This window comes from Ornithorhynchus anatinus, chromosome 5 (assembly GCF_004115215.2).
Source record: "Ornithorhynchus anatinus isolate Pmale09 chromosome 5, mOrnAna1.pri.v4, whole genome shotgun sequence".
Taxonomy (NCBI): Eukaryota; Metazoa; Chordata; class Mammalia; order Monotremata; family Ornithorhynchidae; genus Ornithorhynchus; species Ornithorhynchus anatinus.
Window position 1 is genome coordinate 66026520 of NC_041732.1, and position 15597 is coordinate 66042116.

Consider the following 15597-nt stretch of genomic DNA (forward strand, 5'->3'; position numbering starts at 1 on the left):
TCTAGGATACTTCTCTCCTATTACCTCTTCCCTAACCCAGGCCCCAGCTTGGACCGCCCCCCCTCCACCCTCTCCCACTCTTAGTCCCCTACCCCGTTCCAACCCTACTACCCTTTGATCAGGATAGGATGGTGTGGAGGAGAAGAGACTCTGACTCAGAAGCAGCATGGCCTAGTAGATATTGTGGTGAGCCCACAACAAGTTGCTTTACTAGTGACTGTGATCAAAAAAGAAACCCACAAAGGACCTGGGGTGCTCTACTTCAGAGTGGGTCGTTGCCGGCCCATGGGATCGGGGTACAGAGGGAGGTGTGGTCTTGCCTCCCTGCTCTACCCAGTAACACGCCCGGCACAATCAACGACTGCCATGTAAAGCCACAGCTGCCACGATGCGTAAAGCAGATAAAAGGCAGTCACTTTGAATCGCGAAGAAGAGAGGAAACAGCATTCGGAGGGAAGCCGTGGAGGAAGCAGCACTGGGGAGAAACACCGTTCGGAGGGACTCAGCGTCAGGGAAGCAGCCTTTGGGGGAAGCGGTGTGCGGAGGAGGCTTGCAGCATTTTGGGGGAAGTGGTGTGTGGAGGAGGTTTGCAGCGTCAGCGGTCTGCTTCGCCAGGAACTTCTCCCAACCTTTCGCCTTGAGATCGGCAGATAGGGCTCCCTTGACCAGCAGACCCTTTGTGGAGTGAGTGGGAGTGAGTGAGAGTGTGTATGTGTCACTCCCTTGCACGTTGGTAAAACAAAGTAAACTTTCCACAGTAACTTTGGTGGTTTGGTCTGACTCTACTACCTGTCACTGAGGCTACCCTGGGCCAGGAAAGTCCTGGTTGGTATGAGCTGGGGACTCGCGAGAGAGAGAGCATGGGCCTGGAATCAGATGATGTGGGTCCTAACCCTGGCTCTGCCACTTATCTGCTATGTGACCTTGGATTTCTCTGGGCCTCATTTACTTCAGCCGTAAAATGGGGATTAGGACTGTGAGCCTCTTGTGGGACATGGACTGTGTCCAACTTGATTAGTTTGTATCTACCCCAGTGCTTACTACAGGGTCTGGCACACAGAAGGTGCTTAACAAATACCATAAAAAAGCTAAAAGACAGCAACAATAACAACAACAAAAACCTCAGAGGGAGGCCCAGAATTAGGGGTGTTTGACCTCTGGAAAAGTATCTGGAGGTGGCTGCAGCAAAGGGCTACAAGTTCTAAGAGAAGCAGCGTGGCTTAGTGGATAGAGCAAGGACCTGAGATTCAGAAGGAGCTGGGATCTAATCCCAGCTCTGCCACTTGTCTGCTGTGTGACCTTAAGCAAGTCACTTCACCTCTCTGGGCCTCAGTTACTTCATCTGTAAATGGGGATTAAGACTGAGCACCCACGTGAGACAGGGACTGTGTCCAACTCAATTTGCTTGTATCCCCCCCTCAGTGCTTGGTACAGTGCCTGTCTCATAGAAAGCTCTTAATCAATACCACAATTATTAATAATAATGATAATAATATAGGAATGGGGGAAGCCAGCCTTCCTGATCCATTTTCCCCTACACTGTGAGCCTCATGTGGGATAGGGACTGTGCTTGATCTGATTATCTTGCATCTCCTCCAGTGCCCAGTACAGTGCTTGGCACATAGTAAGTGTGAACCAAATATAACTATGATTTCATCACACTACCCCATTCTTTCAGAGTCTGCTGCACGATCAAGTGGGTAACTGGAGTTGGGGTGATCCATACAGCTATTGGTGGGGGTAGTGTTGGCGAAAACCAACTATGGGCTGGTCCTGTTATTAATAATAATGATAATAATGATATTTGTTAAGCGCTTACTATGTGCCAGGCACTGTACTAAGCGCTACGGTGGATACAGGCAAATCCAGTTGGACACAGTCCCCGTCCCACGTGGGACTGACGGTATCAATCCCCATTTTACTGATTCAGGTAACTGAGGCACAGAGAAGTTGCCCAGGGTCACACAGCAGACAAGAGGAGGAGCCAGGATTAGAACTCATGACCTTCTGACTCCTAGGCCCATGCTTTATCCACTACACCATGCTGCTTCTCATGTTACAATTGATTACGACCGAATGAATGAATGGCGTGGAGGGTCACTGTGGGCTTCAGGAGAGAGAGGTCCCCTGGGGGTCCTGGGGTGACTCACGACAAGTCACACTGGGCTATGCGAAAGAGCGCGTGTGTGTGGCAGGGTGTTATTTCCAGACCTGGCATGGGGTGGGTGGGGCCTTCATCAGATTCCCCCTCGTTCCCTCTCTGACTTGTGAAATCTGTAAGGCTGCCCAGTCAGCACATCGAGACTGGAGAATGGCTGTGTCACTGGCAGATGAGACTGCACTCTTCTTACCATTCAGTGAACCCACAGCAGGATGTGGTTCAAATTCCCGATTCAGCGATTTTCATGACATAAAAACAAATATCTAGTTAAAGAGTATGGCCCCAGCTAGGGCAACAACACCCCTGGCATTGAGAATTTTTACCAGGTTGGCTGCCTCAACCCATTTTCCAGTTTTCCTCACAGCCGAGAGGAGCTGAGAGCTCTGACCTGTAGGAACGTCCTGGCCAGCGGGACGGGGGCAATGCTGCAAGCCAGTTGCTGGCCTGCCCGGGCAGCCAAAGTGGCAGAAGATGGAGAAGTGAAACTTACCATTTTGGCATCTCCCATGAGGCAGGGCAGCAATTTCTCTGTGAAAAGAGGAAAGGGGACTCAGTGAAAGCCACTGGCTCCACCGCAGTGGGCTGTCCTAGCACCGTAGCTCCCAAACGTTTCCGACCGAGGGCCCCTACGATCCATTTTGGGGTTTCCCCTGCCTCCTGTCCCCCATACCGTAAGACACCGTGTGCACCAGCCCCGAGAAGGGGCATTGGTGGGTGGATATTTTGCCTGGCTGGAAGCAGACGGTGGCCCACTCCCTGGCTAGCAGGTTTGCCAAACTTCCTCCCAGCCGCTCCAGAGGCCGCTGCACCTCTGAGCGGTGGCCAGGATACCAGAATAGGGGAGAGAATCTGGGCGAGGCACTTCTGCAGACCGGGAAGGGTGTAGGGGAAGAAGGGAGCCCTGAGGCTGTAGGGGAGACTCCCCCTTTCCAACAGGGTACCCCAGCCCCTCACCTCTTACACCCCCCATCCACTTTAGTCATTGCAGGACTGTCTGGAGAAAAAAACTCATCAAAGAGGCCCACCCGGGGAGCAGACCATAAGGAGAGCAATCTGCTGCCATCCTTAGGATGACCTCTCCCTACCCCAGGGGAGGGGTTAGAAGGGGACAGATGTAGAAATGAGCGATGAGATGGGGGTCGCTTCCTACTTGGGAAGGAGGATCTTACTTTTTCTCCAAGAGATGGCAAAGCAGGCGCCTGCTCCAATGATCAGCAGAAAAAAGACCGTCAGCCCCAGCATCAACCCTAGGGATTTAAGAGATCCTTAATCGTGACAGTTCAGAGCAGATTTAGACATTGCCCTCACTTGGACAGCATGATGGGGTTACTGAAGAAGGGGTGGAAGCGAAAGCCCTTGGGCCCAAGTCAAGCTGACTCTTAACCATCCTCAGTAATCAATCAATCAATCATATTTATTGAGCACTTACTATGTGCAGAGCACTGTACTATGTACTTGGGAGAGCTCGATTGTTGGTAGACTCTGACCAACCCACAATGAGCCTAAAGCCTAGAGGTGAACATTAACTTAATATTAATATGATATGGACATTAACATAATACCAATGTAATATTAATATTAGGTGATGCCAATATATTATTAATGCAATATTAATGTAATGCCACATTATGTTATGTTATAACAATATTATGTTAGTGTCCATCTTCCTGTCTTGACTGTATTAATATCAGTAATGGGAGAGGGGAGTGGCCGGAGGACTGAAATCCCGATAATCCAAAATGGAAATCTCTGGCCCTCACTCTAACTTCCTGCCCTGTTAAACTTTACACAGATCCACTAACAAATGGTAATACTGATCAGTTCAAACTTCCTCCCTCCCTTAGAGGAAGCTGTGAGCTGCCAGAGGAAGCTGCATCACCCTGCCTTGCTCCCTTTATTCACCACCTGCCAGCCTCACAGCACTTATGTACAGATCTGTAATTTATTTAATATTAATGTCTGTCTCCCTCTCCAGACTGTAACCTCGTTGTGGGGAGGGAATGTGTCTGTTATACTATTATACTGTATTCTCCCAAACACTCAGTACAGTACTCTGCATAAAGTAAGTGCTCAATAAAGACTGACTGACTGAATGACTGAGTATCTGAGTAATGACTGCATTAATAATATATTGGCATCACCTAATATTAATATTACATTGGTATTATGTTAATGTCCATATCATATTAATATTAAGTTAATGTTCACCTCTAGGCTTTAGGCTCATTGTGGGTTGGTCAGAGTCTACCAACAATGACTGCACTGAGGCAAATACCTGGTGAGAAACCAGACTGAAAAGTCTCTGGGATCCCCACGCTCTAACCTCATGAACTGTAGCTCATCTTGAACTGTTGAGGTTACACACCCCAGTGAAGATTTTTTTTAATGTTAATTGTTAAGGGTTTACTATGTGCCAGACTCCGTAGAAAGCCCTTGGGTAGGTACAAATTAATCAAGTGGACACAGTCCATGTCCCACATAGGTCTCACAGTGTCAATCCCCATTTAACAACTGAGGCACAGAGAAGTTAAATGACTTGCCCAAGGTCACACATCAGACAAGCAGTGGAGCTGCAATTAGAACCCAGGTTCTTCTGACTCCCAGGCTCGTGCTCTAGGATTTCTCATGGAGTCAGTCAGACAAAAGTCACTTGCCCAAAAAGCAGGAAAATCCCCAGGCTTCCTTTTAAAAATCCAAAGATCACTCACCCACTGGCAGGGCCAGACTCTCAGAAGAGACCCCAATGGGAGAGTAAGTCAATTTCTCTAAGACTGGAGGCAAGGTGCTCTGGGCTGGTTTGGTCCAGATGATCCACCCCACCCCACTAAAGCTGGTGGGGGCAGGATGGCTGGGGAGCGCAGGTCTCTTTGTGGTCACAGGGCCAGGGGCAGGATCCAGGTCAGGGGCAGAGTCGTTGCAGACAGCATCCGATACGTTGGTGCCCGGAATGGACACTGATTTACAACTACAGGAAATAACTCAGGGTCACAAACTACCAAAGTCCAAATGGTTGTGTTGCAACACAGGAAAGAGCGGGGCATTTAAATCAAAACACCGTGCCCCTTCCTGCAGACACTGGGCTTTAGGGCATGGCTTGGGCCTGAGAGCTCAGTTGGCTCTCTTTCCCTCCTCTCCTGCTGGAGTGGGGGTAACTTCCACACAGGTTCAGGAATTTGTGTTGGCCCAGCATGTCCTGGGGTGTTCTTGTCCCTTACAACAGTGACCCGAATCCCTGAGGAGCGATTGGGTGAGTCCCAGAATTCAAGTTTCCCCTTGTTCTTGGTGTGACCAATTCAGATGCCTGGAGGCCCAAGCCCTGCAGCCCCAGCCCCTCCCCTGGGAGAGCTCTGTGGAAGCAAGTCCATCCTTAACCCCATAAACCAAAGGATCAGTTGGAGGACTTACATCCTGTGAGGCTTGCAAGGTTCAGTGAAGGATTCCTGATCTGAAAATGTTCCAGCTTGACAGGGGGCACATTCCACATTCGAATTCTGACTTCCTAGAAGAAAAATATTTCGGGAGAGGCCAGTGAATGACACGTCATTCATTGCACATATATGAATAATACTAATCATAATGACAATAATTGTGGTATTTGTTAAATGGTTACTACGTGCCAATCACTGGACTAAAGCACTGGGGTAGATTCAAGGTAATGAGGTCCCACACTGGGCTCACAGTCAAAGTAGGAAGGGAGACCAGATATTGAATCTCAATTTTGCAGATGAGGTCACTGAGGCACGTGGAAGTTAAGTGATTTGCCCAGGGTCAAACAAGTACGTGGCAGAGCAGAATTAAAACCCAGGTTCTCTGACTCCCAGGACTGTGCTCCTTCCACTAGCCAGACAGCTTGGATGGCCCAGAGCCTTCTGCACACCTAATAGCCCTGGAGGTGATCCTCTAAGAGAAGCCCAGGTTGATGAATGAGAAAAATGAGGCTCCGCCCTCCCCATCCCCATGTATTCCCACTGGAGGGAAAGAGACAGGTGCCGGTCACATGGTACTTCAGCTTAGATTGGGATTCTAGCAAGGTACTCCATCTACATTCTCTGGAGAGAGCTAGGTGACCTACAAGTTAAGTTGGAGTATTTCAGGATCAAAAATATGAATTGTCCCAACTGGCTGTAAGATAGTCCTGATTTCACCAAATCATTTCAGTCCAAAGGCCATGATGGGGGAGGACCTTCCCCCCTCCCAGCCCCACAGCACTTATGTACAGATCTGTAATTTGTTTATTTATGCTAATGTCTGTCTCACCCTCTAGACTGTGAGCTCAATGTGGGCAGGGAATATGTCTGTTTACTGTTGTACTGTACTGTCCCACGGGTTTAGGACAGTGTTCTGCACACAGTAATCGCTCAATAAATACAACTGATTGAAGGAACAAAGAACCAAACACAGATGGTGGCACTGGTGGAATTGGGCAGGGAACATGATGGTTTATTGTTGTAGTGTACTCTCTCAAGTGCTTAGTACAGTGATCTCTGTACACAGTAAGCACTCAATAAATACGATTGAATGAAGTGAATGAATGAGTGAATGAATCGGGTCTGGGGATCAAACACTGTGGTGTTTCTCTTCTACGGAAGAAACCGATTATCTGAAAATCTGCTAACAAAACCAACACGTTATCTGGAATACCACTGGCTTGGGCAACAAAGCAAAAATTGCCGAAAACCAAAATTTGGGTGAGAGCCAGACCCTGTCTTGATTGGCCCTTTGATCTCTCAATTATCTGAAGGAGCCTTAGTCCCAGGGAGGTCAGAATGATCTACCGCACCACCCTCTCCCCCGCCCCCCAGTATTTCTTTCTCCGCAGCAGCCGCATCGTACCATTCTTGACTGTTCCAAAGCCTTTCAAACATTTCCGCCATGGGATACAGAGTTGGCAGGTCTCGCCCAACTTCAGCTTGCAGTACTTGCCGGAGGGGCAGGCACAGATCCGGTTGTGTTCTTTGGTGCACTTCTGAATCTCCTCCAAGCCTAATGTCCAGACAGGGAGAAGACAACAGGCACTGAGAGCAGAACAGCTTGGGTGCCCCCTGAGAGTGACCTCCCAATCCCAAGTCAAAATCAGGGTTAGGACAGGGAAGCCCCAATGCCTCTGGGAATAGAGGGGGCCACCTCAAAGCAGTGAGCAAGTGGCGAATCCTTCACTGGACCTCCTTGTCTAATATGGGGCAGAGGAGGAAAGAAAGGATGAAGGTTCTAGCTCTGCAATTAATTCCCAAATTCCCTAAATACAGCCTAGGATCCTCCACCCACATTCCTCGAGGAAGCACCTGCTAAGTCCTCTAGGGATATAAATCGCTCTCCAGCCCTTCCGGGAACTCAGTCTTCCCTGCTCAATAACAACAGGATTACCCCCATCTCCCACTTGGGAACTTGTTTAGCTAAAACAAAATCCCTACTTGGGATGTGGATGGACGAGAGATCATCCTTATGTAGACTTATATACACATCCTTACTGTCTGCCTTTTCCCCTATCTGTAATTTATTTCAATGCCTCTCTCCCCATCTAGGCTGTAAGCTCCTTGTGGGCAGGGAACGTATCCCCAACTCGATTGTATTGCATTCTCCCAAGCATTCAGTACAGTGCTCTGCACACAGTAAGTGCCCAATACATACAATTAATAATAATAATAATGTTGGTATTTGTTAAGTGCTTACTATGTGCACAGCACTGTTCTAAGCACTGGGGGAGATACAGGGCAATCAGGTTGTCCCACATGAGGCTCACAGTTTTAATCCCCATTTTACAGATGAGGCAACTGAGGCACGGAGAAGTTAAGTGACTTGAATGACTGGTTGATCATTCTGGGTAGGGTTCAACATGACGGGTCCCAGCTTCTGTAACCCTGACTCAACCTCAGGTCATTCACTAACCTCTAGGGCAAGGAGAGTTGCAGCTTAAGCAGTGCTGGACCTGGTTCCAGAGCTTCGTGAAGGTGCCGTCATTACAAGCTTCACAGAGAGTGTTGGCTTCCCTGCTGCATTTCTGGATCACCCGCTGGCCTGGATGAGAAACAGTGAATACACTATGTTGAAGTAGTAATAGAATTAATAGTAATAGTAGCAATAATAATAATAATGGTATTTGTTAAGCACTTACTATGTGCCAAGATATGTTCCAAGCACTAGGGTAGATAGAAGGAAATTAGGTTGTACCTCATGGGGCACACAGTCTTAATCCCCAAATAACAGATGAGGGAACTGAGGCACAGAGAAGTTAAGTTCCTTGCCCAAAGTCGATAGAGTAGATAAGTGGAGGAGCCAGAATTAGAACGCACGACCTCTGACTCCCAAGCCCGTTGTCTTTCCACTAAGCCATGCTGTTTCTCAATAGTAACAGTAATGGAATTTACTGAAGGCCTACTGAATGCAACGTAGAGTACTAAGTGATTAGGAAAGTAAAATAAAAGCCAAACACACATTCCCTGCCCACAGGGAGCTATCAATCCAATGGGGTGGTGATAGATATATATGGTATTTACAAAGAGTGGGAGCAGTTACAAAGTAGACTGACTACACTAGGATGGAATATCAGAAAGAAAGAATTGAATATCCATATGTATATATTCAAGCATATTTACTGAGTGCTTACTGTGTGCGTACTAAGCACTTGGGAAAGTAAAATACAAGAAGAAACAGACACAATCCCTGCCCACAACGAGGTGACACGAAGCGCTCACATGGCTATATAAAGACATAAGTAGCAGTGATTATTTGGGGGTTGATATGATTAATGATGTTGGGAATTAATCAGGGATAGCTTCCTGGAGGAGATCTAGGCTTATTATATTATAATTATTACATTTATCTGAATATACTTGTGTTCACTGGCTACCCCTCTGCCTTCTCCATCCCTATCCATTTGTAAATTCTTAGTCTTTATTATGTGCTACAGAGTATTGGTTTTCTGATATTACTTTAAACTTGAATAGCACTTTTGTTTTTCAAAGCACTTTCAGATAATAATAATAATTATGATAGTAATAATTATGGTATTTGTTAAGTGCTTACAATGTGCCAAGCAAGGTTCTAAGCTCTGGGGTAGATACAGGATAATCAGGTTGTTCCACGTGGGGCTCACACTCTTAATCCCCATTTTACAGATAAGGTAACTGAGGCACAGAGAAGTTAAGGTCACACAGAAGACAAGTGGTGGAGCTGGAAATAGAACCCACGTCCTCTGACTCCCAAGCCCGTGTTCTTTCCATTAAGCCACACTGCTTCATTTATCCCATTTATCCTCCAGAGGGAGAGACAGGTATTCAGTCAATCAGTCAATCACTAGGTCATGTTTCCTGAATGCTTACTGAGGGCCCTTGGGAAAGCATAGTACAAGAGAGGTGGTCAACAAGATCCCTGCACACGAGGTAGACCCATTCTACCGATAGGACACTGGGGCACAAAGTGATGAAGTGACTTATCCAAGATCATACAGCAGGCCAGGGGCAGATCTGGGACTACATATTACATCTGGGACTACATACTAGTCCTCCTGCTACCAGACCCATTCTCATTCGGCTCACTGAAACCCTGGAGATGCCAACCTAGTAGGATTATAGATCTCTTTTATTTTTTTTTGGAATGGTATTTGTTAAGCACTTACTATGTGCCAAGCACTGTACTAAGTGCTGGGGTAGATTCAAGGTAATTAGGTTGGACACATTTGCTGTTCTACATGAGGTGCACAGCCTTAATCTCTATTTTACAGATGCAGTAACTGAGGCACAGATAAGTTAAGTGACTTGCCCAAGATCACACAGCACACAAGTGGTGGCGGAGCCAGCGTTGGAACCCAGGTCCCTCTGACTCATGGGCCCGAGATCCATCTACTAGGCCACACCACTTCTGTGGAAGAATAGACCAAATATTTGTCCAAGAGGGAACTTTTAAAATTCATTGTAATTTAAGGTTCCTGCAGTGAGACAGGGGGTTGGATAAAATTACTTTGAGACCCCATTCAGGACAGCCCAGTTTTTCTATGTCCCCATTTTACAGGTGGCAAAACTGCCAAACCGGAAAGTTAAATTGCTCTCTCACTGATCTTTGCCGTAATTGATTTTAATATCCTAGATGACTCAGCACCAGCCTCCATAACACCCGGCCCTGCGGGGGAGATATGATGATTTATTCACCCTTTGAGTGTCGAATAAAGCAAGAAAACAGTAACTGTGGTTGACAACAGAAGCGCTGTTCTAGCACACAGGAAGAATATGGAGATTTCTTGACTCTTGAGGGAAACTGAAATAATTTAACCTGTCAGCACAAACTAACTTCCTGCTTATTCATCCAGATGTTAATAACCAGCACTTCCGATTTACAAGATAGCATTTACTAGGGAAATGAATGAAGCCAGAAAATAAAATCATCAGGTACAGTGTGTCTCAGTGGATAAAGCAGAGGTCTGGGAGTCAGAAGGACTTCAGTTCCAATCCCGGCTCTGCCACATACCTGCTGTGTGACCTTGGGCAAGTCGCTTCACTTATCTCATCTGCCCTCAGTTATCTCATCTGTAAAATGGGGATTAAGATTGCAAGCCCTACGTGGTGGGACAGAGACTACCTCCAACCTGATTAACTTATAGTCATTATTGATGCCTGACTACTTGTTTTGTTTTGCTGTCTCCCCCTTTTAGACTGGGAGCCCGTTGTTGGCCAGGGATTGTCTCTATCTGTTGCCAAACTGTACATTCAAAACAGTGCTCTGCACACAGTAAGTGCTCAATAAATACGATTGAATGCATGAACCTGTATCTACACCAGCGCTTAGAATAGTACTTAACAAGTACCATAATTATTGTTATTATCCCTGCCCCATTTCCTGGCTCACCTTGTCTTCAGGGTTCTGATCCTGAAGGACATTTTACAAGTCCCTAAAGGACTATCATGTTTTGTGACTTTACACAAGTTACATAACCTCTCTGAGTCTTGATTTTTTTTGGGGGGGCCCATCTCCCAAATGGATGCAATAGGTGAAATGAGCCTACCTGGTGCTCTGAATTCTTCAAGGAGAAAAACGTTTCAAAAATGCAAAAAATAATAATAATTGTGGTATTTGCCACATACTTAAGAGGTGCCGTACTAAGCTCTAGGTTAGATACACGATAATCAGGACTGACACAGTCTCTATCCCACATGGGGCTCAGTCTAAGGGGGAGAGAGAACAGGCATTTCGCTCCTATTTTATGGATGAGGAAACAGAGGAATGGAGAAGCTGAGTGACTTGCCCAAACTCACAAAGCAGGCAAGTGGCAGGGCGAGGAAAGGATTGCTGATGGTCAAATAGAGAAGCAGCGTGGCTCAGTGGAAAGAGCACGGGCTTTGGAGTCAGGGCTCATGAGTTCGAATCCCAGCTCTGCCACTTGTCGGCTGTGTGACTGTGGGCAAGTCACTTAACTTCTCTGTGCCTCAGTTCCCTCATCTGTAAAATGGGGGTTAAGACTGTGAGCCCCACGTGGGACAACCTGATTCCCCTATGTCTACCCCAGCGCTTAGAACAGTGCTTGGCACATAGTAAGCGCTTAACAAATACCAACATTATTATTATTATTATTATTAAATCCTGTGAGTCTCACATTCATTCATTCATTCAATCGTATTTATTGAGCGCTTACTATGTGCAGAGCACTGTATTAAGTTCTTGGAATGTACAATTTGGCAACAGATAGAGACAATTCCTGCCCAACAACGGGCTCATAGTCTAAAAGGGGGAGACAGACAAAAAAACAAAACAAGTAGGCATCAATACCACCAAGATAAATAGAATCATAGATATATACACATCATTAATAGAGTAATAAATAATATATACAAATATACACAAGTGCTGTGGGGAGGGGAAGGGGGTAGAGCAGAGGGAGGGAGTAGGGAGAATGGGGAGAGGAGGAGAGGCAGAGGGAAAAGGAGGGCTCAATCTGGGGTTAAGCACTTACTGTGTGCCAAGCACTGTTCTAAGCCCTAGGAGGGTTACAAGGTAATCAGGTTGTCCCACATGGGGCTCACAGTCTTAATCCCCATTTTACAGATGAGGTTACTGAGGCTCAGAGAAGTGAAGTGACTTGCCCAAAGTCACACAGCCAGGATTAGAACCCATGGCCTCTGACTCCCAAGCTTTTTCCACTGAGCCACGCTGCTTCTTGTCTCACATCAAAATTAAATATCGTCAGATGAGTTTCGGTATGAGCACGGAGTTCCGGGGGAAACGCTGAAGCCAGGGAGATATGCTTACATAAAGCTCTTTTGTTTCATATTGTTTTTGTGTTTTTATCATTTCATTATTCCTTCTTCTGTCATCTACCACATCCCTTACACCTAATCTTAGTTTATGGGTTCTTGAGGGCCAGGGGCCTTGTCTAATACTCACCAGTTCCTATAGCAGTGTTCTGCATCCAGTAAGAACTAAATAAATACTCTTATTACTAATAATGATGCTACTTCTTGAGTGCTTACTAAGCATCAAGTACTGTTCTAAGCACTAGGGTAGATAGAGAAGCGGTGTGGCTCAGTGGCAAGAGCACAGGCTTGGAAGTCAGACGACGTGGGTTCTAAACCCGATTCTGCCACTTGTCTGCTGTGTGACCTTGGGCAAGTCACTTAACTTCTCTGTGCCTCAGTTACCTCATCTGTAAAATGGGAATAAAGACTGTGAGCTCCAAGTGGGACAACCTGATTATCTTGTATCTACTTCAGTGCTTACAACAGTGCTTTGTTTTTATTATTATTATTACAAGCTAATCAAGTTGGACACGGTCCCTGTCCCACGTGGGGCCCACAGTCTTAACCCCCATTTTACAGATGAGGTAATTGAGGCGCAGAGAAATTAAGTGACTTTCCTAAAGTCACACGGCAGACAAGGGATGGAGCCGGGATTAGAACCCACATCCTTCTGACTCCCAGACCCGTGCTTTATCCCTTAGGCCAAACTGTTATTACTACCTCACCACCACAAGCAAACTGATATACACTCATTGTTATAGCCAGAAATGAATATACTACAGATGTGCTAATTGCTTAAGGTGTGCTTGCTTGGATGAGAAATGTGCCCGGTCATCCCCATCTGATCATCTTCCATCCAATTGAAGTGACTGATTTAAGAGTGGCTATCTCCCCCTCCCATCCCCTAACTGCAGGGGTTCCTCAAGGGTCAGTTCGCGGTCCCCTTCTGTTCTCCATCTATACTCACTCCCTTGGTGAACTCATTCACTCCCACAGCTTCAACTATCATCTCTACGCAGATGACACCCAAATCTACATCTCCTCCCGTTGTCTCTCCCTCCCTCCAGGCTCGTATCTCCGTCTGCCTCCCGGGCATCTCCACCTGGATGTCTGCCCACCACCTGAAATTCAACATGTCCAAGACTGAGCTAGACTGAGCTCATCTTCCCTTCCAAACCCTGTCCTTTCCCTGACTTTCCCGTCACTGTGGACGGCACTACCATCCTTCCCATCTCACAAGCCCACAACCTTGGTGTCGTCCTTGACTCAGCTCTCTCATTCACCCCACACCTGCCGGTCTCACCTTCACAACAGTGCCAAGATCCGCCCTTTCCTCTCCATCCAAATTGCTATCTCGCTGGTAAAGCTCTCATAATATCCCGACTGGATTACTGAATCAGCTTCCTCTCTGATCTCCCATCCTCCTGTCTCTCCCCACTTCAGTCTATACTTCACTCTGCTGCCCAAGTTACCTTTTTATAGAAACGTTCTGGGCATGTCACTCGCCTCCTCAAAAAACTCCAGTGGTTGTCTATCAACCTTCGCATGAAGCAAAAACTCTTCACTCTTGGCTTCAAAGCTCTCTATCACCTTGCCCCCTCCTACCTAACCTCCCTTCTCTCCTTCTACAGCCCCATCCGCACACTCTGCTCCTCTGCCGCTAACCTGCTCACTGTGCCTTGTTCTCACCTGTCCCGCCGTCAACCCCTGGCCCACATCCTACCACTGACCTGGAATGCCCTCCCTCCTCTCATCTGCCAAACTAACTCTACCCCTCTTCAAAGCCCTATTGAGAGCTCACCTCCTCCAGGAGACCTTCCCAGACTGAGCCCTCCCTTTTCCTCTGCCCCTCCTCCCCACCCCATTCCCCCTACTCCCTCCCTCTGCTCTACCCCCTTTCCCTCCCCACAGTACTTGTGTATATTTGTATATATTATTCATTACTCTATTTTATTAATGATGTATCTCTAGCTATGATTCTATTTATCTATTTGGATGGTATTGATGCCTGACTACTTGTTTTGTTTTGCTGCCTGTCTCCCCCTTTGAGACTGTGAGCCCATTGTCGGGCAGGGATTATGTCTACCTGTTGTCAAATTGTACATTCCAAGTGCTTAGTACAGTGCTCTGCACACAGTAAACGCTCAATAAATATGATTGAATGAGTGAATGAATTGAACAACACCCTCTGATTGGTTCTTGCAGATGGGATCTGACCAATCACCTGATGCAATGTGGTGCAAGTAATTTCCATTACTAGCATATGCATGTGTGCCCTATTTTATCAGAATGAGGCATGGTTCTATGTTAGGTGGCTGGGTAACCGTAAAAGCTTACGGGGGAGGGGATGAGAGTCCACTGACTCTGAAAGTGTCTGACTATTCATTCTGATTTTAAGCTTTTACTCAGTTATCCTGGAATATAAAATTTCATTCACTGGAGTGATGTTGGACTGCTGCCATGATGTTAATGAATGAATGCCCAGACCCAACCAGAGAGTAACATAGATGCCGGTAGAATCGAACTCTAACTAAGGTTTATAAATTGTCCATAAATGTCAAATCTGTGAGCCTGTGGGGGTGCTTACTGAGCCAGAAGGAAAACTTCCCTGCAGTGGGGGGTTTTTAAAGCTATCATTCAATCAATGGTATTTATTGAGTGCTTACTCTGTACAGAGCACTGTACTAAGCACTTGGAAGAGTAAATGCAATAGAGTTGGTGGACATGTTCCCCGCCCACTAGGAGCTTACAATCTAGAGGGTTTTGAAACTCTCATTTTACCAGGAAGGAATGGAAGGAGTGGGTGGAGGAAGGATGGGAAGAGTACTAACATATAAGAATAATCATGGTATTCATTAAACGCTGACTACATGCCTGGCACCTTACTAAGCGCTGGGGTGGATACAAGCAAATAGGGTTGCCCCCATCCCACGTGGGGCTCACAATCTCAATCCCCATTTTATAGATAAGGTAACTAAGGAACAGAGAAGTAAAGTGACTTGCCCAAAGTCACACAGCAGAGAAGTGGCCGAGCAGGGATTAGAACCCATGAGCTTCTGCCTCCCAGGCCAATGCTCTATCCACTACATTAAATTATACTCTTCTCCAATTTTCAAAAATGGCTGAGTCCACCTCTGCAAGTAAAGTGATTTGTTCCCTAGGGGTTGGAAAGTTGGGTGATAAGCGGGAAAAAGGGAAAAATTGTGATCCCAG

At 46.6% G+C, this 15597-nt stretch overlaps 1 protein-coding gene across 3 annotated transcripts in view; it reads right to left on the bottom strand.

Moving 5' to 3' along the window:
• TNFRSF1B (TNF receptor superfamily member 1B) overlaps window positions 1-15597 on the bottom strand; it is a 52582-nt gene that overhangs the window by 13597 nt on the left and 23388 nt on the right. For all 3 annotated transcript variants that reach the window (XM_029066552.2, XM_029066555.2, XM_029066554.2), the window contains exons 3-8: window positions 8048-8176; window positions 6995-7144; window positions 5567-5660; window positions 4870-5126; window positions 3331-3408; window positions 2652-2689 (exon numbers count right to left, since the gene is read on the bottom strand). In XM_029066552.2, the coding sequence (XP_028922385.1) occupies window positions 2652-2689; window positions 3331-3408; window positions 4870-5126; window positions 5567-5660; window positions 6995-7144; window positions 8048-8176 (746 nt within the window). The remainder of the gene's footprint in view (window positions 1-2651; window positions 2690-3330; window positions 3409-4869; window positions 5127-5566; window positions 5661-6994; window positions 7145-8047; window positions 8177-15597) is intronic.